General features: G+C 39.7%; 3 protein-coding genes across 3 annotated transcripts; 1 reads left to right on the forward strand and 2 right to left on the reverse strand.

Moving 5' to 3' along the window:
* Positions 1-1374: 1374 nt before the first annotated feature.
* Positions 1375-4785, forward strand: LOC124136201 (sterile alpha motif domain-containing protein 15-like). Its single transcript, XM_046502062.2, has 4 exons — positions 1375-1529; positions 1960-2058; positions 2980-3067; positions 3756-4785. Exons 1-4 carry the CDS (start codon positions 1410-1412, stop codon positions 3917-3919), a joined length of 471 nt encoding a protein of 156 aa, XP_046358018.1. The 5' UTR covers positions 1375-1409; the 3' UTR covers positions 3920-4785.
* Positions 4786-4917: 132 nt separating this feature from the next.
* On the reverse strand, positions 4918-17618 carry LOC124136200 (translation initiation factor eIF-2B subunit gamma-like). Its single transcript, XM_046502060.2, has 12 exons — positions 17473-17618; positions 16600-16797; positions 15518-15675; positions 14157-14322; positions 12641-12746; positions 12047-12136; positions 11532-11659; positions 10127-10317; positions 8598-8681; positions 8140-8288; positions 6472-6575; positions 4918-6255 (listed from the first exon to the last, which is right to left on the reverse strand). The coding sequence occupies exons 2-12, from the start codon at positions 16745-16747 to the stop codon at positions 6203-6205; spliced, it is 1377 nt and encodes a 458-aa protein (XP_046358016.2). The 5' UTR covers positions 16748-16797; positions 17473-17618; the 3' UTR covers positions 4918-6202.
* A 4229-nt stretch (positions 17619-21847) lies between these two features.
* On the reverse strand, positions 21848-25927 carry LOC124136256. The gene is made up of 4 exons (XM_048393927.1): positions 25765-25927; positions 24721-24910; positions 23050-23138; positions 21848-21985 (listed from the first exon to the last, which is right to left on the reverse strand). The coding sequence occupies exons 1-4, from the start codon at positions 25904-25906 to the stop codon at positions 21876-21878; spliced, it is 531 nt and encodes a 176-aa protein (XP_048249884.1). The 5' UTR covers positions 25907-25927; the 3' UTR covers positions 21848-21875.
* Positions 25928-26306: the final 379 nt, after the last annotated feature.

Here is a 26306-nt window from a genome sequence, read left to right on the forward strand (position 1 = left end):
ACTCGTCCCCTTTAAAGAAATATAAAGCAAATACCAGTTTACAATACACCGTCCATTTGCAAATAGGTTTTACATCAATAGTTATATAATTGCCATGTGCAGTTCTTTGTTTACTTGGCCATGTGAGTGAGTGAATGAGTGAGTGGGTGAGTGAGTGAGGTTAAACGCCCTATCAAAGTTTACCAATAGCTGGGAAACTGCTTTCCTTTACACGAATTGAATTATTTGATCAAGTACTTTGCGGTGTCTGGGGAATGATAACAATCATGTTTATTTCGGAAACACATTGGAGCAATGATATTCAGCGCCGCTATCAGCAATATTCCAACTAAATCACGGCGGCCTGAAATTACGAGCAACTATCCACATCGCCGGGACGCAATGACGGATAGTCATCAATGACCCCCATTCGAGACCAACTCGTGTTATTCCGGGACAAGCCGAGGTTACGGAAAGGGGCGAGTGGTGACGAATGCAATGACCCGGGCCTGGGGCAGCAAGTTGGATGCAAGTCTTCCAAAACACCACTCTGTCTGTTTTCGTGTCTGTAACCCAACTGTTGCATGGTCAAACTTACACCAAGACAAATGTCTAAATTTATCATAAGACTGGGTTGATGTAAATATTTTATAATAAAAAAATTTAAAAACCCCACAAGAATTAGACACAAGTTGTGAAGCCTTCATCGTTATCTCCATTACACTCACGGGGCGGTGGGGCGTTGGGGTAGCCTAGTGGTTAAAGCGTTCGCTCGTCACGCCGAAGACCCGGGTTCGATTCCCGACATGGGTACAAAGTGTGAAGCCCATTTCTGGTGTCCCCCGCCGTGATATTGCTGGAATATTGCTAAAAGCGGCGTAAAACCATACTCACTCACTCAGCCATTACGCACAAGTTTGCTCGAACGTGCCCCCTTAAAATAATTTCTTTTGGTTGCTAATAAGTATTGGTGCGTTTGTGCGCGACCATGCATCTATTTCGCCATATAGCGAAATGGGTTGCTTAACAGATTGATATATGGAGCTTATCACCCGAAAGGTACAAATTCAAAATCAATTTTAGTTAAAACTAAACCCTTTAAACGAATCTGTAGTTCGTTATACAATTCAAACGGCAAGTTTACTTATGTGGACGCATCTGCTAAAAATAAGGTGATATAATTTGCATTCTTTCATTTATAATATATAATCAATATACATATATTGTATATATATTGCTTGTGCTTTGTATTAATGACTCACTTGTGTATATATCAACTTGTTCTCGTCGCTATATGGCTGAAATAATGCCGATGCGACGTTAAATATTAACTCACTCACGTTGCTAGTGTTTTCCCAGAGGGAGCCTGTGAAGCCTAACGCAAAGAGTGCTCCCCAGTCACGTGACACTACCTAGAAACCATAAACAAGATGGCGAAGAAGGAAGCCTTGGTCAACGACTTGAAAGATGAACGTGTCCCACCTGCTATACAATGGACAAATGATCAAGTATCAGATTGGATAGAAGAGCTAGGATTTCCCCAATACAAGGTCTGTCGAGAATACTCGAAAATAAATATTTGTTTTGCATAATGGTTGAGTGTATTTCGTAGCATAAATATTCGAAGTCCGATTTTCGATCAGTAGGCCTAATCGTCTTCATATTGATTGTTATGGAACTAGGCTATCTATTAACATTTAACAGGTAGATATTTTGATTAAGTAGATATTCTGCACGAAGAAACCATTAGCCCAGGATGTAAACGGTCCCACACCCTACACGGTAAAATGGATGTAATGTTAATATGCTAAGTTTTCAATGGTGTCTTTGAAGTTTCGCATATTGTTGCCGACTATTTGAGGCAAAACACCGATCTGTTTCACCTGCCTAACTTAGTGATTAAGAAATAACTGTCAGTTCTTATGGCTTGAAGATAATAATGGACTATGAAATGTAACGACTTGTTGCCTTTTATTTCAGCCATGTTTCACAACAAACATGATCGACGGAAGAAAACTAGTCGCAATAGAAGCATCTGCCTTCCCAAATATTGGTATTACAGACTTTGAACATATAAAGGTATGGTTGAATTACTAATTTTTGAAATGACTGTCTCCGTGGTTGTCAATTGAGCGACATCCTGGAGAACGGGAGGTTGGTTGTTCGATCCCCTGGTCACGTCATACCAAAAGACGTTAAAAGATGGTACTCCTATCCTGCCTAGTGCTTGGTCAGCTCGGACACAGTATAATGTATCCATGTTAAACGATGTCATGGTATGGCTAGCCCTATAAAAATGGCTGGATTAGTACAAGCATCTACACACATGCATGTCCATTGCTATATAAGTGAAATAATCTGGAACGAGATGTTGAATCTTATTTCACCTCGTCTTATATCTACATATTTTAAGATGGAACAAGTATGTATTGATGTATGTGGTCCAAGTTGAGGCAGGGGACATTTTAGGTTACACACAACCAAATGTTTTCCCATAGACTTCTATAGTAACGTTATGATTTTTTTTAAAATAACTAAGCATTCAACAGCTATTACCTGTGCGTGTGTGCACAGTTTGGCCTTAGAGCAGCAATAAAAAAAATAAAAATGACTAGCATAGTCAGCTCCTTTTCCGAGTACCGGAAGCTAAACACACCACCCCCAGTTTCGCACCAAATGTCACCTACTTGAAAATAGCTGTGGTCACATTCAGCATAAGTCATCATGTTGAAAAAGACAGTACTAAATATAGAAAAACATGGTCAGTTTTAATAACTGGATGGATGTACATTTGAAAGACATAAAAATCTTACAGAATATCCTCCAATCACAGCCTGCAGATATCTCTCGATCTGCACTGAAGGCTCCCTACGAAAACCGCACTGTCCAAACTGGTTCTGATTTGGTGTAGTAGAACCTGTTTAGCAACTAAACTTTTCTATCCTTTCAGTATGTTCAGTGTTGGCATGGTTATTTTATGACTTTAATTCTGTTTTCCAGATAATTGCAAAGAGTATAAGAGACTTACTCCTGCTGGAGGAACCAGACTGGACAAGAAGTATTTCCATACCACCAAGAAGTGACTTGGGTAAGGATGAAATAGTTGGTCCATCATTTACACTGACTGAAACGTGATGTTAGGCATGTGTGGTTATATTATAGTTGTTAATCTCACAACATCCATAGTAAACTAGGATCAGATTTTTGTGTGTTTTTCCTTCACATATTTAATACAGACCTGGAAAAATGCTCATCAATGCTTCAGATATAATTACATATCATCAAAACTCAGTTTTTTTCGTTCACAATGTAACATTCTCATCTTGAAGTACAGAAACCTTATCTTTTGTAACTGAACAAAATTTAAAAAAAAGTAAAACTTAAACAATGTTTATAAACACAATATTTCTGAAAGGACTCAGTTTTATCAATAGACATTGGCAATATACTAACTAGATTGAATGGTATATATGGTAACAGTAGGCTGCATCAATTTCTAATTGATTCAACAAAATGAAAGAAATTGTTTGGACATTGCTGGCATTAGGTGTCTGTTGATTTGTGCCAGATTATATAAGGAAATAAAAGATGTGTCTGGATTGACATACATGTAGTATTTATTGATCAATGATTTGTTAATTCTATGGAGTTGTAGCTGTGTAACCATGGGAACTGTCATCTTTTGAAATGAAATTTTTATTGTAAACTAGTACAAGTTGAGTGTTTTATTATTCCAGTCATAACACACTTCAATTTTTACTGTCTTTTATGTTTAGGTATGTATCTGGAGAAGAAGAGTAAACGAGGGAAGATCATCAACATGATGACATATCAGCAGTTTCTGCTGGAACACAAGAACGCCAAGTGGCAGCCCCCCCTCTCCAACCACTGCCTGCTGCTGCCACACGACCCCCCTCCTGCGGAGATCACGCAGTCATAGCACCACCCACACCTGCCGTGATTGACGGGAACCTACAGACAGCTGAGATCCTGCGGCTACCTCCATGGATAACACTCATATCAGTTGCTTACTTCTGACTGACACCAAGTTCAGTTTTCCTATCAAAGAAGTCTGGACATGAATTCTTATACCATATAAACGTTTTCTGTATTTATTACAATATAGCCATTACACTGGCATCTGCCTTACTTCTTGACTTATATTTCACCCAGATCATGCCAGCTTCTGCATTGGGATCCCTCTGTGGTCATCACTACTGATTGTAATATATATTAGAAAAGGTACAGCATTACTGACACCAGCTGACTATGAAATAGATTACCATAGAAATAGGACGGAGTTCGAGATGCACTCAAAGCAATCATGCTGCACCGATATTAAAACTAGTTTAATTGTTTTTGGCCAAATTATTGTTCGTTTTTGTGATAGAATAATCACCATATTTCATGACCATTCCATTTTCAAATTTATAGCCTGACAAGTGTATGCACAGTGAGCCCTATATGCTGTGCTAATAACAGTGTTTCTCTCTACATTCCATGTTAACCCATATAACTGCTTCCACTGAATTACCACAAAATCTCAACTTTGTTTTCATCAATCCATCCCAACAAACAAACCACTCCCTTCCTGTGGCTTCCTGGAACAGTTTACCTGGTACCATCTACATTATCAGGGTGATTATTGTGTACGAAGAATATTGATATTGAAGTCTTTGGTGAGAAGTCTGCTCATTGAAGATCCTGATGTTTTGAGAGTTTTAGATGAAAGTAAATATTAATGTTTTAACAGTTGCTGAATGTATAGTGTTGTTGTCAATAAAGTTTTATCTGATGTGTCGAGTACTGAAGACGTCTGTTCATTATATTTGTCATATTTACAAGTGTGTTCAATATTCTTTGAGAGCAAAGCACACTCTTGGGACTTTAAGGTGAATAACTGTATTCTTCAAGTCCACAAACAACAGAAACATGTCATCAGCACTGATTTGTTTAATTATACAAATGGCCACTGACTCGTGTTGATTGGTTCATCTGAACAAAAACTGAAGTAAACCGGTTTCAGGTAACAGTAGAAAGAATATTGTAAAAGAGTGTTGCTGTCTTGATCTAATTTCAAAGGTATATGTTTCACTCAGTGACCCAAAACTAAATATATCAAGTAGTTTGTCATACATACAGTTCACAGAGACACAACACTTAGTCACTTGCAATGAGACAAGTTTCCATCATTGATGCAATATGATGTTCCTGTCTCTTCCAATGGAGTGTCCACCTGCCCCAACGAGGCAAAAGGTCCAGGATGGACAAAATTGAGTGAGTGAGTGAGTATGGTTTTACGCCGCTTTTAGCAATATTCCAGCAATATCACGGCGGGGGACACCAGAAATGGGCTTCACACATTGTACCCATGTCGGGAATCGAACCCGGGTCTTCGGCGTGACGAGCGAACGCTTTAACCACTAGGCTACCCGACCGCCCAGGATGGACAAAAGACACACGGACATGTTGGTGTCAACAACAATACTGAATGACTTGCTTTTGTATATTGACCTCATCATTGACTCCAAGGTGAAAACAAACCTATACATTTTGGAGAATTCTTAAACAGGCTCTGCCCCGCTCAATGCAATGATGTAGAAAACTGCAAGATTCCTGCAGTCTGGGTGCATCACGACTGCACCATAGTCGAAGGAAATGTAGGTCACCATGTTAATAGAAGCGGTCCCACTGTCCCATGCGTTATGTAAAAACTTGATAATTTCTATGAAGATTGGACTGTCCCAGTATGACCTGGCTGATTGTGTGTCATTATACCCCTAAACTGAATGTATCGCTGCCCATGCCAGTTCTGCTAGGCCAAGAGTTTTAATATTTAGGCTTCAGTGATAATGCATGAATATTGCTGACTGATGCAAAACATTCACTCACTCACCAAGTATGGACTTGGGGAAAATTATCATAGATTATCATGTGATGTCTGCAGCAATAGCACTGGTTGTCCAGTCCAGTATCATAGCAGATTACTAGAAGTCCGCTAGGAAGGTCTTCAGTCCAGTACTTGTACAACACAGTGTTATATATTTCTTGGGGCACTGTTTAGACCAGGTTACCATATATTATTGAGCTGAATATCAATCTTAAGGTTGAGGCCAAGTACAGTAAAACGTCGAGCAGTCACTACCAATCTTATTGGTAGAATGAGGACATATTTATCAAAAGCCAAAATAGCAATCTGTACATCCAATATATCACATAGTATTCAGATCTCCATCATGCGGTCCACATCAATGATGGCTTCATTCGTGAACTTGCCTGAAACAGAGATAACATGAGATGTTTGGATTGAAAGAACTTTCTTATTGGCATGTTTAGCTGTAATAAATTGTTTTTCTTGTTTAATGGGTTTTTATCCAGGCAAATGTGGCAAGAAACTACATACACACTTATTATACATAAATGTTTATAATATTAATAATTACATACATTAAACCTGTTAGGTGACACTAGGATATAATACATAATACGTACCCATGGCAATGATGTTCTGAGAGTGACCTACGATGCAATCTTTAAGTTCGCACTTTTCAGAGATATGAGCCTGTCCACACACGATGCTGCCCTGGAGGTTGGACCTGCAAAGCAATCACACACACTTAATGATGCACATCTCACACAAATCCCGCAGGTGACAAGGCTGAAACTACCAGATCTAACAAGGTTCTCCATGGGGGATCTCAGTTGGAAGTGGTCCCCAGCAACCTATGCTGGTTGTAAGATATCAGTGGATCGTGTGGTCAGGCTTGGTGACTTGTTTCAATGTGTGCCACTGTTCCCTGACGGCATGGATCGCTGCACACTATATCGATAACTGGTTTGTCTGGCCCAGACTAGATTAAATACAGACTGCCATCAAATGGCTGTAATACTGCTTTTTACAAACATACAAATCATAACAATTTATACAGATGTGTACACAGTCAATATATGCAATAGAAACAACAAATCATCTTCCCAAGGCAAGGGCGCTGATTCGGGTTTAGGGGCCGCATGTCTTGGTGTGGGATAGAGTACAGAGGCGATGACTTTGTCGACTAGTTTGGCCGGATAATTGTTTAATTAACCACCCTCTCAGAACCAAGACTGGCATCATCTCCACCCTTACCAAACGTGCCATCAACCTTTCCTCTGCTGACCCCAAACCTGAGATCGCACACCTCCGCCAAGTCTTCACCCACCTCAACAATTATCCAGCCAAACTAGTCGACAAAGTCATCGCCTCTGTACTCTATCCCACACCAAGACATGCGGCCCCTAAACCCGAATCAGGGCCCTTCCGCATCGCCCTCCCGTTCATAGGAAAAGCCTCCCACATCATCAGCCGCCTCCTCAAACAGCAAGCCAACATCGACACCCACTTCACCAGCTCCAACTCTCTCAACACCCTGCTAAGAGCCAACGGCAGGAACACATCTAAACCCCAAGAGGTTAAAGGTATAGTCTACAAAGTTGACTGCAACTGCGGGCAATCTTACGTAGGTGAAACCTCCCGCCCAACCAACACTAGAATCAAAGAGCATAAAACCTCCACCATCAAATCCGACAGCAAATCAGCCATCTCGGCCCATATCAACAACTGTCCCAATCACATCAACTGGGACAACGTCCAAATCCTCGCCAACAACCTCCATGATTTCACCAAAAGAAAACTAACAGAAGCAGTCCACATTCGCCGCCACAACCCAACAATCAACAGAGATCAAGGCTATTTCATCCCATCCGCCTACTATGAACTCATCAAACAATAATCACCTGTTTATTGGCTTCATGCCCCATTGGCTTCTAGCTATGTGTTTTCTGTCCATCGTGTTGTGATAGCATCATCCTTGTTGTCACACCTACCTATGTTATCCCACTCATGTATGCCCTTGTTGTTACTGTTAATCCTCTACTGTTAATCCTCCACTTGCTATATATATTCTGCACTATGTCCCTCATTCAGTCTTGCTTGACAACGGTATAAGGATCTATACCGAAACGTCGCTTTTTACAGTATTAAAGAAGTTATCCATAAAATTGTGTCTATCTAGTACTGTATGACCCATCACCACAATAAATCCATACATTCACGGAATGTTAGACTATTTTAAATCCAGTTATAATCTTTGCGTTTGCGATCCAGTTACAAATTAACCTTACCCCTCCTGAATGGTCACATGATCCATGATGATGCAGTTCGTGACCTTGACCTTGTCACCTATTGTACAATGTGGGCCGACGACTGACCGCTTGATGGATGACCGCTCTCCAACCATCACTCCCTCACTGACAAGACAGTCGGATCCAACCTGTTCAGATACACACGTACCATACTGATGTACATTGACATCCATAAATAAAAGCAATTTGTCAATATGTCAATAAATTATTCTGTCAATAAATTAAACTGAATTTTATCAAGTAATTTGATTTAAACTAGCTGATACACACAAAAGGGTACTGGAAAGCAAGCCAGACTGAGAGTCTGAATTTTTTCCGCAACACACTGAATATTGACTTTCAAACAGTGTTAAAAGAATTCAGCATGTCCCTGCAATTTCACACTAATTTACACTTTATGAATGAATCGGACTACAACACAGCATCTAGATTCCAACCTGTGACTTTTCTTTGATAGTTGCTGAAGGATGTACACTGCTAATCTCCCTGGACGGGGCTAGCACACTCAGCAGCCTGGGAATCTGAAGTCCGAAGTCAAGAACATTATTACGTACGTGATGACAATACTGATGGTCACGAATCACAATGAGTGCAAGCTTCCACAATACAAAGTGTTATTAAACAGGATAAGTGTAACAGTTACCTCCGATAATAATACGATCCGTGAAGATTCCGGGGTAGTATAGGTCTTCAGCAACCCATGCTTGCCATAAAAGGCGACTATGCTTGTCGTTAAAGGCGACTAACGGGATCGGGTGGTCAGGCTCGCTGACTTGGTTGATACATGTCATCGATCCAAATTGTGTGGATCGATGCTCATGATTTCAATCACTGGATTGCCTGGTCCAGACTCGATTATTTACAGACCACCATTATATAGCTGGAATATTGCTGAGTGCGGCGTTTAACAACAAACAAACCAACCAAGAATAATACATAAAATTATTAAAAGTGGAAGAAATATAACAGAAAACTACGTCTATAACGAACACACTTATAACAAACTGATGGATATAAAGGGATATCCTGGTTGTACACCCGGTATATGCTGTATACATGCTTATAATAAAATATGGTTATAACGAACTAGTACAAGTGCTCCCTTTGAGTTCGTTATCATTGTTTACTGTATCTGAAATGCTGTATTGTTTCTTTTCAAATGAATGCAAACCTGTGTGTACTTCATTAAAACCTGTGAATACATATTATAGTTTAAAAAAAAAGAACATTAGGTTACAAAAGGTTCATTGACGAGATAAGCTTAATCTGTGTGTGTTTGTTGTTTAACACCGCACTCAGCAATATTCCAGCTATATGACGGCGGTCTGTAAATAATCGAGTCTGGACCAGACAATCCAGTGATTAATATCATGAGCATTGATCCATGAACCAAGTCAGCGAGCCTGACCACCCGATCCCGTTAGTCGCCTCTTAAGACAAGCAAAGTCGCCTGTTACGGCAAGCATTGGTTCCTGAGATAAGCTTAATAAACACATTTGCAACTTATTCAAATAACTTTTTGAAGAACGAAAAAATATATATCTCAAATATCTATTTTATCTGTTCCCCATCTACTGACCTGAACTTTCCACACAAAGAAACCATAAACCCAACATGCCTAATGGCAATGGGTTACATAATTTAGTGAAAGAATGTTGAATGCTTCAGTTAGCTATTATAACTAAACAATGGTGACCCATGCAGACACCAGGATAGATTGGTCGTAAGATATTTCATGGACGTAATGGTTCAGGCAGACAGACTGTGATTTGGTTCATTATGTGTCACTGTACCCCGATGTCGTGGATAGATCCTCACAATATCAATCACTGGTTTGTCTGGTCCAGACATCATTATTTACAGGCCAGCATCATATGGCTGGAATACTGCTGAGTGTGGTGTTAAAATAAATCCAAGTACATGTATATATAATGGTGACCTATGTAAGTAATGTTTCATGAGTTACCTGTCTGTTAGCTTCACAGTACGTGGCTAGTGTGTTGGCTCGCACACAGAAACCCTTATCCTGTATGTAAGCATAACACCGGATGTCTTCACCATGGAAACAGTCAGCCATGTCGCCATCATGGTCAATCCATGTGGAGAGTTCCTCGATCAGTGTGGTCATCTCGTCACCCTTTCTGTAGCCATGGACATCTGGACATGAGGACAGGCAACACTGAGTGTTATCAAACATTACAGCAGCAGAAATATGTGGTTAGGTGGTCAGGTGAAATGGGGTTTATTTTTGCATCCAAGATAAGCGATGTTCATGCACGTATGTGTCTGGCGGCTTGTACTGGTCCTAACTGATGCCGATTTTATAGTGCTTGCCCTCTGAGATACCAGTTTAACATGAATACCCCACTCAGACAAAGAAAACTGACCTGTCCTTGTTTTAGCCCCTTAATGCCCAGTGCCAGGCAGGGTAACAACAAGTACCAAGTTTGTTATGAGTGAGTGAGGGAGTATGGTTTTACGCTGCTTTTAGCAATATTCCAACAACATCATGGTATGGGACACCAGAAATGGGCTTCACACATTGTACCCATGTTGGGAATCGAACCCGGGTGGTCAGTGTGACAAGCGAACCTCTGACCTTCCACTTTGTGGGCAGATGCTCTTCCACTAGACCACAGAGGCGACCAGAGATATGTGGTCACTATAACTGGTTTTGATGTTTTAATAGTATCTCAGTTCTACAAAATTGACAGCCTTCAAGAAATATAACTATATAATGATGATTATTGCTTTAACAAGTAATTAAGTAAAAGTATGGGATGTCTGCTCAACATTCTTAATGTGAACGGGAAGTTCAAGATAATGCAATTCGTGTTTACTAACTAGCTGAAACCACTGGGCACAGGAAAAGCTCTGACAAACCAAAGAACATAAACTGGGGTGAGTTTTGAATGGAACCCACAAACTGGTTCCTGGCAGCAGGGGGAAGCAACTCTTAACAGTGAACTGCAACAATGTCGTATACAGTTACAAGGCGAGGTCAGATGAAAAAAGGATTAATGACGCATTGAAGATTACTGCACTTTTATAGCGAGGTGCTTGCATGTATGTGAGTGTGGCTGCTTGTGCTATGCCTGTTTTATAGTGCTAGCCGACAGAGATACCATGCAGCAGTTTAACATGAATACCCCACTCAGACACAGAATACCGACTCTGAGCGGAGCAGTGCTAGTTGTATCCCTTTAATGCTGAGTGACATGCTGAGTGAGTACCAGCAAACGTCTTTTGGTGATCCCCATACAGATGCTCTGTCCACGAGACCACAGAAGCAGTCTATACATTTACAGAGCTCTGATATCAATGTGTAACATTACCAGTGTGCCATTATTACATCACATGGATAACCCTACCTGTCTTGGTATCCATGGAGACAAGTGACATGTTGGTGTTGTGGAGATCTGTGTCAGGAGGCTTTGGTTTGGTAAACTGGCGCTTGATCAAGTAAGGCAGGAGTTCACTCTTTATTGTTGAGATTTTGCTGTAGTAAACACAATGTAACTGTACAGATCACTACACCCCAAATAATAATGTATGGCTCATTCTACAATAATTGTAAATGATATGCTGTTAACTAGAAATAGATGCAAATAAATATAAGCTGTTAACTGGAAATAAATGCAAATAAATATAAGGTACTTACAAAAGCAATTGATATGAATCAGGGCCCCGTTCCACAAAGCGATTGTAGTGCTAAGCATGCTAAGACGATTGTATCTCCCATACTTTAACATAGACTTATGGCAGTCTTAGCGCTAAGATCGCTTTGTGGAACGGGATTCAGGTGTTTTTTGTTTGTGCAAGTCTTCTGATGGCTCCAGCAGCTGAGGGCTATCAGTAAGTGCACATAGTCTACATGGTGTCTTACGTGTTTTCTGCCAGGAAGTCCACAACCCATTTCTTCAATATATACAAATGGCAGTCGGTCAACTTGGAACGTATACTGATGCACGGGTGTCTGGAAAGGAGCAGTTCGATCATATACCATGTATACAGAAACAATAAAATAGGGTCTCACTGAGCAGATATATATGTAGACGTGTCAAAACGAGAAGTTAGATAGTGAGTGAGTGAATATGGTTTTACGCCGCTTTTTGCAACATTCCAGCAATATCACGGCTGGGGACACCAGGAATGAGCTTCACACATTGTACCCATGTCAGGAATCGAACCAAGGTCTTTGGCGTGGCGAGCGAACACTTTAACCACTAGCCCCAGAAGTAAGATAGTATACAGAAACAATATCATTAGGTCTCACTAAGCAGATATATATATATTATGTAGGGTGTCTGGAAAGCTGTCTTTAAACCATTTCTAAATTCTAGGCCTACTGTCACAACATTGGGTTTTATACAGAAATATATATGCACAAGCTCCAATTTTCACTTCTACCTAATAAATGAAATAAGAAAACTACCCCTTCTGCCAATGGCTATCTTGGAAAACTGAAACTTCTGCTTACTTTTTTAAAACAGACTTCCTAAAATTGACAGTTTCCTCAAGGTCGACTTCAGAGGTGTAGAACAGAACCCGCTTCCCATTCTCATCCAAGCCAATAAAATCCCTCTCTGAAACAGAAAGTGTGTGTTACAACATTGTCCCTTCGTTGTCCTCCCATCCTTCCTTCCCCTTATATTCCGGGGTAGAATAGGTCTTCAGACACCCATGCTTGCAGTATAAGGTGACTATGCTTGCAGTATAAGGTGACCATGCTTGCAGTATAAGGTGACTATGCTTGCAGTATAAGGTGACCATGCTTGCAGTATAAGGTGACTATGCTTGTCGTAAAAGGCGACTAACAGGATCAGGTGGTCTGGCTCGCTGACTTGGTTGATGCATGTCATCGTATCCCAATTGCGTGGATCGATGCTCATGATATTAATCACTGGATTGTCTGGTCTAGACTCGATTATTTACAGCCCGCTGTCATATAGCTGTAATATTGCTGAGTGCGGCGTTAAACAACAAAACAACAAACCAACCAAATCCTTCCCCTTATAGATGCCTCACTACATCAAGACTGCCTCTGTGGTCTAGTTGATAAAGTGTCTGCTTTGAGGGCAGAAGGTCAGTGGTCTCGATCCCCTGCTCCATCATACCAAAACACATTAAAGAGGTACTTGTTGTTACTCTGCCTGGTGCTCAGCATTAAGGAGATGGAACAAGGACTGGTTGGCTCAGAGTCAGCATAATGTGCTTATCATGTTAAACTGTGGCATGGTATCTCCATGGGCTAGCACTATCTGGACTAGTACAAGAGCAGGTATGCATGTACTCATTCACTTGAAAGTGACCGTAAACTCCATTTTCCCCCTCATTCCTCTAACTTACTGTCAGCCCTTTGCATATCATCCCCCTGACAGGCGCCAGTAACCTGTGAAGATTGGGGTTAAACTGGGTCTTCCGCCACAGATGCTTGCTGGAAAGGGCAACTATGCTTGTCGTAAGAGGTGACTTACGGAATCGGGTGGTCAGGCTCATTGACTTGGTTGATGCCTGTCAACGTATCCCAATTGCATGGATTGATGCTCATGATGTCAATCACTAGATTGTCTGGTCCAGATTTGATTATTTACAGGCCGCCATCATTTACCCTGAATATTGCCGCATGAAGCACTAAATAACAAACAAAGTCTCCAGTGGTTTGTGCAGAGTTGTGTCCCTTAGCTGGAGTTGACTTTGTACTTGGCTTGTCAGTGTTGTACCTGACCCTGGTTTGTGAGACTCCCCAAAGGGGTAAAGATCTGAGACTTGAATCAATATGACTTGTCTTCTACATCATGCACTTAACCTGACACACTGCAATATCAGGGAACCTCTGTCCAAACCCACTAAACCCATTTTCACCCTGTCATCCAACAGCAGACTTCTTAGCATGGCTACCTCCACCATTATAGCAATTGGTTGGGACTATCAGACTAGTGCAATTTCCTACTATTATCTTCCTCCTTACAAACACCACTTCCTCTATAACTCACCTCTCTTCCTCTTGGACTTGATGCCCGGCACCGCGACCTCGGCATACTGCTCCGGAAGGGGAGATAACAACATGGTGAGGGAGGAGTCATACGCTCGGTGAACATTGGCCACCTGGTGGAGACTGATGTCGGAGATGAGGTCACAACTAACAATCAACACATCCGTCTGAATGAAAAAGAAGAAACATGCTTTCTGAAGAAACTAGTGGAATTAATATTCTTTTTTCATTCAGCAAAACATGGCAAATGCATGATGTGTCCTGGTTACCTTAGCAATGATAGGAACAAACTTAGATGCTATATGACTATTATACCATGTGTTATTACAAATACAGTAGAATATGGATATAACAAACTACTGAGAAATCAGTTCATTATATAAGTTTTCGCTTGGGCACATCTGCCATCTTGGATAAAACAAAACACAATACACGTAATTGCAGCATTGACTTCTGTTAGCAGTGATCACTTCATGCATTCAATTGATAACATTTTATAACATTCATTTAATAACATTAAATTCATAGCATTTTTAGATGGTGAAATGGGGTTTAACATCGCGTCCAAGATTATTGCACTTATGTAGCGACGTGCATGTACGTGTGTGTGTTTGTGTGGCTGCTTGTACTAGTCTGGACTGTTGCCGATTTATAGTGCTAGCTCACTGAGATACCATGCCGCAGTTTAACATGAATACTCCACTCAGACACAGTATACTGACTCCGAGCCGACCAGTCCTTGTTTTAGACCCTTAATGCCGAGCGCCAGACAGAGTAACAACAAGTACCATCTTTTAACGTCTTTTGGTATGACGCAGTTGGGGATCGAACCCCAGACATTCCGCTCTCCGGGCGGACGCTCTACCACTAGACCACAGAGGCGGTCTCACAGCATTTTTAGAACATTGGTTGATTGTGTTGATTTGCTGCGATTGTGTTGATTTGCCGCTGATTGTGTTGATTCGGCACGATTTTGTTGATTCACCGCTGACTGCATACAGCCAACTGTCAGTGACACTTGACACTGAGTGAGATTTCTCAGTTAGCTATACATGTCACTAATTAGTGGTATTTGGGAGAGTTTGTTATGTACATAAATTTTATCATGTTTATATGATAACATATTGGAGATAAATCAGGGATTTCGTAACATTTCGTTGTATCCGTTTGTTTGCTCTATCCGTGTTCTACTGTATCAGAATAGAAAGTACCAGTACACGCATACTCAGATGTTACAATGCTAAAGTATGGTGAGTCCATTGAGTATACAGCAAATATTATGTACATCTAGAGGAATTCTATTGAACTTTGACTTCACATATATTGCCATGGGTTAGAAGATAAGTCACATTGCAATCTTACTTTGATTTTATCTTTGATGAAGCGGAGGGAATCCGCTGTGCCCATGTAGTCATTGTCGGGGATGCTGACGAAGTCTAGCCTCATTTTGACATCACACACATCACACAAGGCCTTTTGGGCATCGCCCGCAAATGATTCTAAGACGATTATGATCGCTTCTGTAAAACGTATCAAAGGATCATAAAGAGAAAGAAGAACATCCTGGCCATGCTGACAGCCATTCACCATCACTATGATCAGAGAAAATAAATGAAAAAAATGATGAAAAGATGATAGCAACAAGATAAACATGTTAATCATAATTTCATTCTAATCTTTTCTATCTGATTACAAAATGATCAGTTTAAATCATCATTATGATTATTTTACCATGCTTAGTGTCCAATAGTTCACTGATCAATTTCATTTGAAAAATTTATTGCTTCTTCCTGTTTCTCTCCCCATGAAGGTTCCCTAAGATCAGACTGATGAGGAGAATAATGCATGACCTGCTCCATAATTATGGGCAATTAAATTCTGGAAAAATATATCTGTCATACATAAACATATCAGGCTGTCAGCATAAACCACGAAATTTATCGTTCAACTCTGTTTTTTTCACCAAAATAATGTTCTAATAAGAGCCCCCATTTCTAATTTTAAGAGTGCCCTGGGCACTTATTATGTTGAATATGGTAGCCAGAATATTGTTGACTGTGACATCAAAAACATATATTCAACATGTTCTTGTTTATCAAAGTAACCGAAACTTCCTGCATGTCCCTGGTGCAACCTAACAAATTTTGAAAAGAATTTATTTTCCAATACAAAGATTTGGTGACAGATTTCCTTTTGGTCCTTGAGGTTTGAGTTAGCTTTGATTTTTCACCACTAAATGGTAAATGGTAAGCATTACCTACCATAAACACTGATAAATGCTTAATGAACTACAGTATTGTTCACGAAGTGCTTCCATGGAAGTTGGAACTAAACGTTGAACTCATGACAAAATCATCATGATCATGTATATTGTACATCATGTCATTTGGTAGATCTGCTTAAAGAATTTGCCTGCAAAGAAACAAACTGAGTGGACAACCCACCTTCAAAACCTGCCCTCTCCAGCATGTTGACTGGGTACCAGACCAAGGGGAAGTTCCCTACTGGGAGGAGAGCCTTCGGACACCGGGTGGTCAGGTCCGTCATCCTGGACCCTGACCCGGCTGCCATTACTACCGGCTGAAATTCCATCCTTCTTATGTTGGCGTATCTCAATCAAATGAGGATGTACTTTTCTCTCTCTGGGAAAAATATGGATGATTCATGGTAACATATATATATACACAATATAGAAACTGTCATGTCATGACATCTATCAAAATTATGTAACCCATGGGGATCCTGGGCAAAAACAACTTCAGCAACTCATAGTAAGAGGCGACTAAATGGATCTGGTGGTCAGACTCGCCGACTTTGTTGATTGTATGTCATATCCCAGTTGAGCGTATGGATGCTCATCCTGTCAATAACTGGATTGTCTGGTCCAGTGATTCATACAATGATCACAACGTGGACATTTCCAATTGACATCTATATGTTGCCATTTTGTCCACATTTTACTCGACCAAGTTTGTTGTACACATTGATAAAGCAGTAGAAAACTCTTTTCTTTCAGGGAATCATAAATCATCTAGATTATTAATTGGAACTTATATATTTTTCAATGCAATTTTGTACCAAGAGTATATGCACCCCTCGGATTCCAGTTTTATAGTAAAAGCCCAAAGGTACACGGCAGTATATTCTGATACTATAGTGACGAACAGAATAACTGATCATGCCGCTGCCATGCTTTAGTTTAGTTCAGCTGGTTAAACCATAAGTTGACCAACTGTTTACTTATTAGTAGCCTTGCTGAAAGCAACGACAGTGGTCACGTATGAGCATAAACGAGTGAAAAATAGAACTGGGCATACCTGAGATCCAGATACTTATTCGCATATACATGTAATTGTAATCATCTCTTACTGACATAAACATATGTGACAAATGACGAAATCTGTAAACAGTTTCCGCACATGGGAAGTGCTAACGTAAATCGATCTTATGCCGTAAAGTGGTTTGATGTCGTTACTCAGTCGTTAGCGTGGATGTCGAGGTAAGATATTCTTTTAATTATCCCGATACAGGTGTATTTCTAAAATGATTATTGTGTCTTGATTAAGAGGCATTTAATGGTGAACGGTTCCACTTTTTTTCTCAGAAATGTACGTGATATTTCAAAAACCGAGTTTTATATTAATGAAGCGCCCTATAAATCCTTACTACACCGTCCGATTTTAATATCACACGTCATCGTTGTTTGTCGAATGGCGATAAGTGTTCTTGTTTTTTCGGTTTTATTTTCTTCCTTTTCTTCTTCTTGTTAAAATAATCTTTAACAAGTATTAAGTGGTAATGAAATAATTCTTTATCAGAATATGATTTCTTTCTTAAATATTGTATTGTCTAACACCTTAAAATGCGTTCGGGCCGTAATCTGTAGAGTAATATTACTTTTAAACATAAGCATAACAAAGACATTTATTAAACACCTATGAATAAAGTAAGTAATTAAAATTAATAATTAAAACAAACTAATCTTATTTCCCATCTAGGTCAAAGTGAGACATGTGACATATTTCTGTAATTAGTGTACTAATTAACATGATTAACTGACTGAATGATCTTAATCATATAAGAGATATCAGACACAATTCAAGGACAAGGCAGGATAAAAACCCTTAATTAAAACATATGTTCCTATGAATGAAAACTAAACATTGTTTATGTCATGTTTGAGACTTATGACAACACTAAATGCACAGGTAAGGATGAACTGCGCCAAAAAGGTTGATTTTAGGTTTTCATGAAGTATTTTTGTAATATTTGAACAAGAGCTGATTTTCACTGAAGATGCTCACAAAAACAGTACAAACATAGTGTTAAAAATATCATCTTGGGTCACGGATTTTCACTTTGAAGTTTTGAGAGTCTGACTTTTTCACTCATTTTAGCCGTATTTGTGTATTTGGCCAGTCCAAAACTTGCAAGTGTAGGAAACAAATGCCAGCTGTCAGTCATATGTAAGTCTGAAAATATTTATACTGATATGTCAATGCTTTCCGCAACTTTAAAATACGACATTTCCAGTGGGCCGCACAGGATCCTATCCTTCCTCGTCTTTTGCTACGGATGCCAACTTGTCGGAGCTGAGCCTCCCTTTAATCTGTTCCGGAAACCCAAAACAAGCAAAGAGAGTACATGTACATGCTCGTTATGCCCTTTCAATGTCAAGGTCAACATGTATACATGTACATGTATGTAAACTGGGGGCAAAAGAAAGTCTACCGAATGTGATTTTTATGTAACTAAAAACTGAAAAAAAGAGTTGTTAAATTTGATAACGTCTATTTAACCATCTCTTATCCCTGTCTCTTCCGGAGGCAAGCGCGTCCACTAGCCTATATCAAAGCAGCTTTTAACAACATAAAAAAGCTAGTGGACGCTCTTGCCACGTGAAGATGTTTATATACATGATCCACTAAATTCAAAACAAGGTTGCATATATATCTTCGCCTTATCTTTGAAATAGCTGAACATTCTTTTTTGCAGACGTGATTTGACCCTTAGCCAGGTATCATTAAAGCTCTGCCAATACAAATATACCGTTCGGCATAGACTTAAATATATCTCCAAGGAACCGTCATGTGATGACGCTGTGGCTATACTGGGGACTGATTGCCACTTTCACCTTGTCTACAAGTGTGATGTGACACGTGAAGTGTATCAGCGTGAGTGTATGTATACAATGTAGCGACCTCGCTGGACTTACAGGGGAGGCTGTTCGCATACTTTTGGCTTCAGACTTCGATTGCTTGATGGATGCGAGAAGACCAAACTGTGATATCGACTGAAAGTTTGCATGCGACTTATAGCCTACACTAGATAAATACAACATGGCTGTTTCGGCATCCATAGAGGACTAGATAAGTTACTTTTCACCGTGGTGTATCAGAGGTATTCACTAAAACAGGCCTATCTTTTCGCGAACATCATTCATCACTATTTCATTGTGATCCATTAACATATGCTCATGATATAGTCGGAATCGTACAATAGACTCTCCTTCTAGCAGAGAACCCTTATGATTATGGGCACTTTAAGGGTTTTATCGGTTTTATTTATATCCCATATTACAATATCGTCAAATCCTAAACTATATCTTTTCGTACTTCCATAGCTTGCTTCATGAAAAACCAAAGGTTGTATTGTTAATATTGAACTATGATATCAAATATCATTATGACTGGACCTATAGGTTTAATGTATACGTACTGCGTTCTAATGTAAGTGTAAGTGTAAGTGTAAATGTAAATGTAAATGTAAATGTAAGTGTAAATTGAAATGAGATGTAAGTGTAAATGTAAGTGTAAATGTAAATGTAAATGTAAGTGTAAATGTAAGTGTAAATGTAAATGTGAATGTAAATGTAAATGTAAATGTAAATGTAAATGTAAATATAAATGTAAATTATCGTCAAAAGTAACGTAAATGTAAATGTAAATGTAAGTGTAAGTGTAAATTGAAATGAAATGTAAGCGTAAGTGTAAATGTAAGTGTAAATGTAAATGTAAATGTAAATGTAAATGTAAATGTGAATGTGAATGTAAATGTAAATGTAAATGTAAATGTAAATTATCGTCAAAAGTAACGTCTCGTGTTTAGCATAATCTGATACCCTCGTCCGGGCTACAAACTCCTGCAATCAACCAACTCTGACCACTGGTTCATTAATCCATTCGTTACGAAACACATGTACAGCTAGTTGTATGATGTCTAATAAAATGTCGAAAAAACAATGTGTTTATTTGTTGTTTAACGCGACACTCAGCAACATTCCAGCTATATGACGTCTATCTGTATACAATCGAGTCTAGCCCAGACAAACCTGCTATTGATAATAGGTGGGGTATGACACGCTATCAAGCAAGTCACTGAACCTGACCACCCGATCCATTTAGACGCCTCATCCGACACACATAGGATGCAGGGGACCCTCTCACCACCAAGTCCAACGGCGAAGCTCAACAGCAGCAACCAGTAAAAGCAGATCTAAACGTACATATATATCACGATGCATACGGTTAACTAGGGTAATTCTACAAGGGACACTTCCTTCCGAGAAGATAATGGCAGTAGAAATACATGTACATGATAAATATAGTGGGCCACTACATTTAATTTAAACATTTTTTATTCACATGAAAAGGATTAGGCACAAGGTATGACAACTCAGATTCCGACCCATTTATTTACAGATACAGTATAATACGTTTATAACGAACATGCTTATAACGAACTGACCGATATAACGAACTTATTTTTTAGTCCCGACCATTTGTTGTATAAATGCTGTATATATGCCTATAACGAACTACGGTTATTACGAACTAAAATAAGTGGTCCCTTTGAGCTCGTTATAACCGTAGTTTACTGTACGCTCATTTAAAATAATGCAATTTAGTAACGTAAACGAGGGAAGGGCATTAGGGAAACGTATTACATAATAAACGTACACTAACATTGCTCACTCAAGCCTTTTTGTTTTCTTTATTTATGACTGTACATTCTTGTTGAATAATTGTCGTTCACATGATTGTGTATTACTTTGTGGCCAACTAGCATCAACCGCCTCCGTGGTCTAGTGGTAGAGCGTCCAGCCGGAGAGCGGTTGTCCGGGGTTCTATCCCCGGTCGCGTCATACCAACAGACGTTCAATCAATATTAACGTTGCCATATACATAGAAAATCTCACCCGAGTGTCTTTTGATATCAAATATATCAACCCGAGTTGATAAAAGTGGAAAAATTCCGAGGCTTGCCGAGGATTTTTGCCACTTTTATCAACGAGTGTTGATATATTTGATATCAAAAGACACGAGGGTGAGATTTTATTTATCATCCAACATCATTCTTTCAACTTTTTCAATTTGTAGACAGTAATTAGCAGTGTCTTCAGTGTAAAAAGTACTGAAAACGGCTTCAGTAGCAGAGCCATTAGTGATGTCATTTGATTGTGGCGTCATGGTAACCAAAGACGTCACAATGGTCTGCAAAGCATTGTGATGTAAATTCATTGCAGCGATATCTACAGTGTAGATATCGCTTGATCTCATCCAAGCAATATCTCCCGTGGGAGCCAGTTTTGGATGATAAATCGTATGTGTCGAGGGTTAACAATTGGACTCTAAACCAAACGCGGTTCATTGCCAGCTGATGCCATTACAATGAGACACCATTGAGAAGAGATTTTTCAGAAGTACTTTTTTTATTCGTCTCATGTACTATTCGCCGTACACTTGGTACCAGTCTGGTTTAAAGTGTATCCCGGATCACATTTAGAGCAGGAAGTATTGTCTGTGCACCGGCTACATCCTTCTCCGCACCCTGTAATAGATAAACATTGGTTTGTATGCCTATTACATATTACATCGTGATAAAAAAAAGAAGAGAAGCTGATGTTTTTTTGCCGGTGACATACATGATAACCCCTTGCTATTCAGTTTGAGAGGTGCATGTCTACATGCATATATTTATCACAATAAAGGGTGCACTCAATACATGTTGAATGTTTTACACCCAAAGTGGATTCGGTTTAAATGAAATGAAAGTGTGAATTGATCTGCTTTAACATTTAAACGTGTTCCGTTCTTCTTTGACGCTTTTTACCAAAGATATGTAAACACTCAGGGGTGGATTTGAAAGGGATCAGGGACTTCCGAATTAACACGTGAAGACAAGGCAACCTGTGTAAAGAGTAAACACTCTCAACCCCCACCGTGAGGTCACAGCCATGTCACATGTACATACACAAACGCTTATACCTGTACTATAGGCCTGGGTGCTGCTTAGAATACAGTGATTAGGGACGGTGTTGGGGCTTGAATGTTTGTAAGAATATATATATATTAAAATTTTCAGTTACTGCTTCTTTTTCTGAAGGATGAGTCAAATTTCTTTTTTAACCTGAGGCAAAATTACTTTTTACCAAAAGCATCCCAGCGGTCCAAACTTTTATAAAATTCTATAAAAAGAAGTCGAGGTATTTTTTATTTTTAGTCAACGTGTCCTGTGCATTAGATTATTAATCAAATCAATATTTACCTATTGTTGATCAGTTATTGTTGAAGTTATCAAATTGTTTGATAGGCATTACTTAGAAGTTGTCGGATGACAAGGTAGACTCAATTTTATGGATAACAACTTTAATACTGTGAAAAGCGACGTTTCGGTATAGATCAAGCAAGACAACGGTATACGGATCCATACCGAAACGTCGCTTTTCACAGTATTAAAGAAGTTGTTATCCATAAAATTGTGTCTACCTTGTTGAAGTTATCGTTAATATAATTTCATTTTGTGATAATAAAATAGAGACTGGCTTAGTAAGCATGGGCATATGCCTAGCGATGACTTGTGACACAAATAGTGTATTGATGGCCGTAACTTACAGTCGCAGAAAGACGATCTCTGTGTGTCTTTCCTGAACCAACCATCACGACAATCCTGTCCCTTGACGCACACTAAGCGGGGTTCATTCCTACAGTGAATAGTATTCATGTGTATATTCATATTGCATACATTGCCTGCCTTTACCAGCAATCATTTCTTTGTTGTTTAACGCCGCACTTAGCAATATTTCAGCTATATTACGGCGGTCTGTATATAATCGAGTCTGGACCAGACAATTCAGTGACTGACATCATGATCCTCGATCCACTTAATTGAGATACGATAACAGCCACCAATCAAGTCAGCGAGTCTGACCACCCGATCTCGTTAGTCGCCCGGATCTTCATGGGTAAGAAAGCAAGTAAATGAACCGTAAACAAAACGTTTGAGTACCGACGTTTAAATTGACGTCGTCCCTGAACTATGTTGTAGTTATAACCATACAGTATTCTCCTATCTCGAGTGAGTGAGTGAGTTAGGTTTAACGCCGCATTGAACAGTATTTCAGTTGTTACGGCTGTCAGATTAACGAAGGCGGAAGTCCAAGTATTCCAGGTTTCAGATTTAAACCACTTTGCTGACACCAACGAGCCCAGGTTTAGTACTGACAAACCAAAGATCATATTAATCTTGGCGAATCTGGGATTCGAACCACTGACCAGACACGTTAATTTGTACAGCTAACTGAAGGGCCATGCAACTAAAACATGTCACCCACCCAAAATAATCTGATAAAAACAGTCCCAGTTCAGTCGAATTCGGATATAACAAACTCAATGGAAGCCAGCACTCTGATATAACGAACCACTAAAATCCCGTGTTGGCGATTACCACCATTGGGAATGTGATTACCGTATTCGATGCAATAAGCGCCCAGGGCGCTCTCAAAATTAGAAATAGGGGGCTCTTATTAGAATATTATTTTGGTGAAAAAAAAAAGATTTGAAAGATAAAATTCGTGGTTTATGCTGACAGCCTAAAATGTTTATATACGACAGATATATATTTTCCAGAATTTAATTGCCCATAATTAAGGGTGCATATAACACACGAGTGTGTATTTTACGCGAATAAATAAGTCTTTTTTACATCGATCGGAAGGGGTGCTAATTGGGATTGTTCACTAGCCAATATATTAGTAAATACCGCCGTGGGTGCTTATTACGTTGAATACGGTATCACATTTCTGGTTGATTTAAGAAGACGATTTCCCTTGTGTCAAATTCTTCCTCAACTCACTTATTGTCTAACTTAAGGATTAGTGTATAAATCTATCTCCTTTTGACATATTTCTAATATACCACAGATACGAGGTGACAACTTGGCACTTGGCACTTAGTGCATCATATCATGCAAAGAGACAGAGGAAGAAAATAAAACGGAAGTCAAATAATTATTGTTATGAAACAGTTACAAAATAACTTTCGGTTTCTGAATTACAAAATAAGTATTTCACCTCTTGGTACAAAAACAAATTATTTCGTCAGAATATTAATACAAAAATCGATTCTTAATAATGGTTATTATATATGGAAATTAATAGTAAGCGGTGCTTAACTTTATTGCAAGTCTATATCACGGCACTTCTGTCCTTTGACGCACACTATATACATATTCAAAATGTGTTATGTCCAGTTGTATGTACCAAGCACAAGGAAACATCGCCTTACACGTCCCTATTGTTCTTGATGGTGATGTTGTTGAAGGTGTAGCTGCCGTGGGGGTCGGTTGTGACGCGGTAGTAGAGGTGGTTGAAGGTGGGGAGGTATCCCTCGTCACATGACGTACAGCCCAGGCAGCCGACCGAGCTCCGGACGTACATGGTGTAGGAACAGTGGGAGTTCTTGCTGGGACACTTCACTAAAACATGGGGAATACAGGCGGGGGACTGGACGAGCTTTACTCATTAATAATTTCAAATAATCTTTACTGGTTTGAACAGAAATAACTATTCTGTCTTTGACAGAAAAAAAACAGCCCCCTTACAGACTATAACATGTTCGGTCTCTTACCTCTCCACATGGTGTAGATGAGACTAAACGTCTTCACATTCCGCCTTCTGCAGATGACTAAACGTCTCAACATACCGCCTTCTGCAGATGATTGAACGTCTCAACATTCCGCCTTCTGCAGATGATTGAACGTCTCAACATTCCGCCTTCTGCAGATGGCTAAGCGTCTCAACATACCGCCTTATGCAGATGATTGAACGTCTCAACATACCGCCTTCTGCAGATGATTGAACGTCTCAACATACGTACAGCCTTCTGCAGATGATTGAACATCTCAACATACGTACAGCCTTCTGCAGATGATTGAACGTCTCAACATACGTACAGCCTTCTGCAGATGATTGAACGTCTCAACATACGTACAGCCTTCTGCAGATGATTGAACATCTCAACATACGGCCTTCTCCATATGAGACTGAACGTCCCAACATACCGCCTGTTTTGTATCTAAACGAGATGTGTATCTCTTCACGTACCAAATGATGGTCTGCAAATGAGACAGAACCTCACCACGTGCCACAGGTGTGTCTACAGACGAATGTCAGACCTCGCCACATACCACATAGGTATCTGCAGATGTGATGCTACCTCCACACACAATTAAGCTGGTGTCCAAAAAAATATCCCCGAGGGAGTTTAGATAGAACAATGTTTACCCCCAGGAAGGATCAGTGGGAATTAAGGCATAATCTCTTCACTCACCTCCCGATGGTTTGCACACTGCTGTCTGTTTACCCCCGGGGAGAGTGTGACGGACCATGTTGTACCCCCAGAAACAGGACTGACAGTTGTTGTAGCTAGAGCAGGTGGAACACCCATCACCGCACCCTGAAGAAACATACATCTATATTGCTCTATACATGTGTGACGTTCTTCAGTATTTTAAGAATCTGTATTCCCGATACCCTTATGTACTTCCGGTTGTAGATGCACGGCTTAAGAACACCCAACTAAACTGCCGACCAGAGGAAAGTATATACCCATGTTTGATAGTGCCTACTTATGACACAAACAAGAAATGGTTGATGTATTGATACGGGTAACACACATGTGTTTTGGACCTTAAATATGCAGTGCGAAGTGACAGTTTTCAGTCTAGTAACGTTTTGATAACGTTTGAAATATTTTGCTCAAATCCAATTTTTAAGTGTATACGTTTGACGGGCAGTTAAGATGCAAAGCTTAACAACATCCAGGTATATGAAGCAGCAATAGATGTGTTAATTGTTAATAGTGTTAGTTAT

The sequence above is a fragment of the Haliotis rufescens genome, unplaced genomic scaffold (genome assembly GCF_023055435.1).
Source record: "Haliotis rufescens isolate VD_foot unplaced genomic scaffold, xgHalRufe1.0.p SCAF_121, whole genome shotgun sequence".
Classification (NCBI taxonomy): Eukaryota; Metazoa; Mollusca; class Gastropoda; order Lepetellida; family Haliotidae; genus Haliotis; species Haliotis rufescens.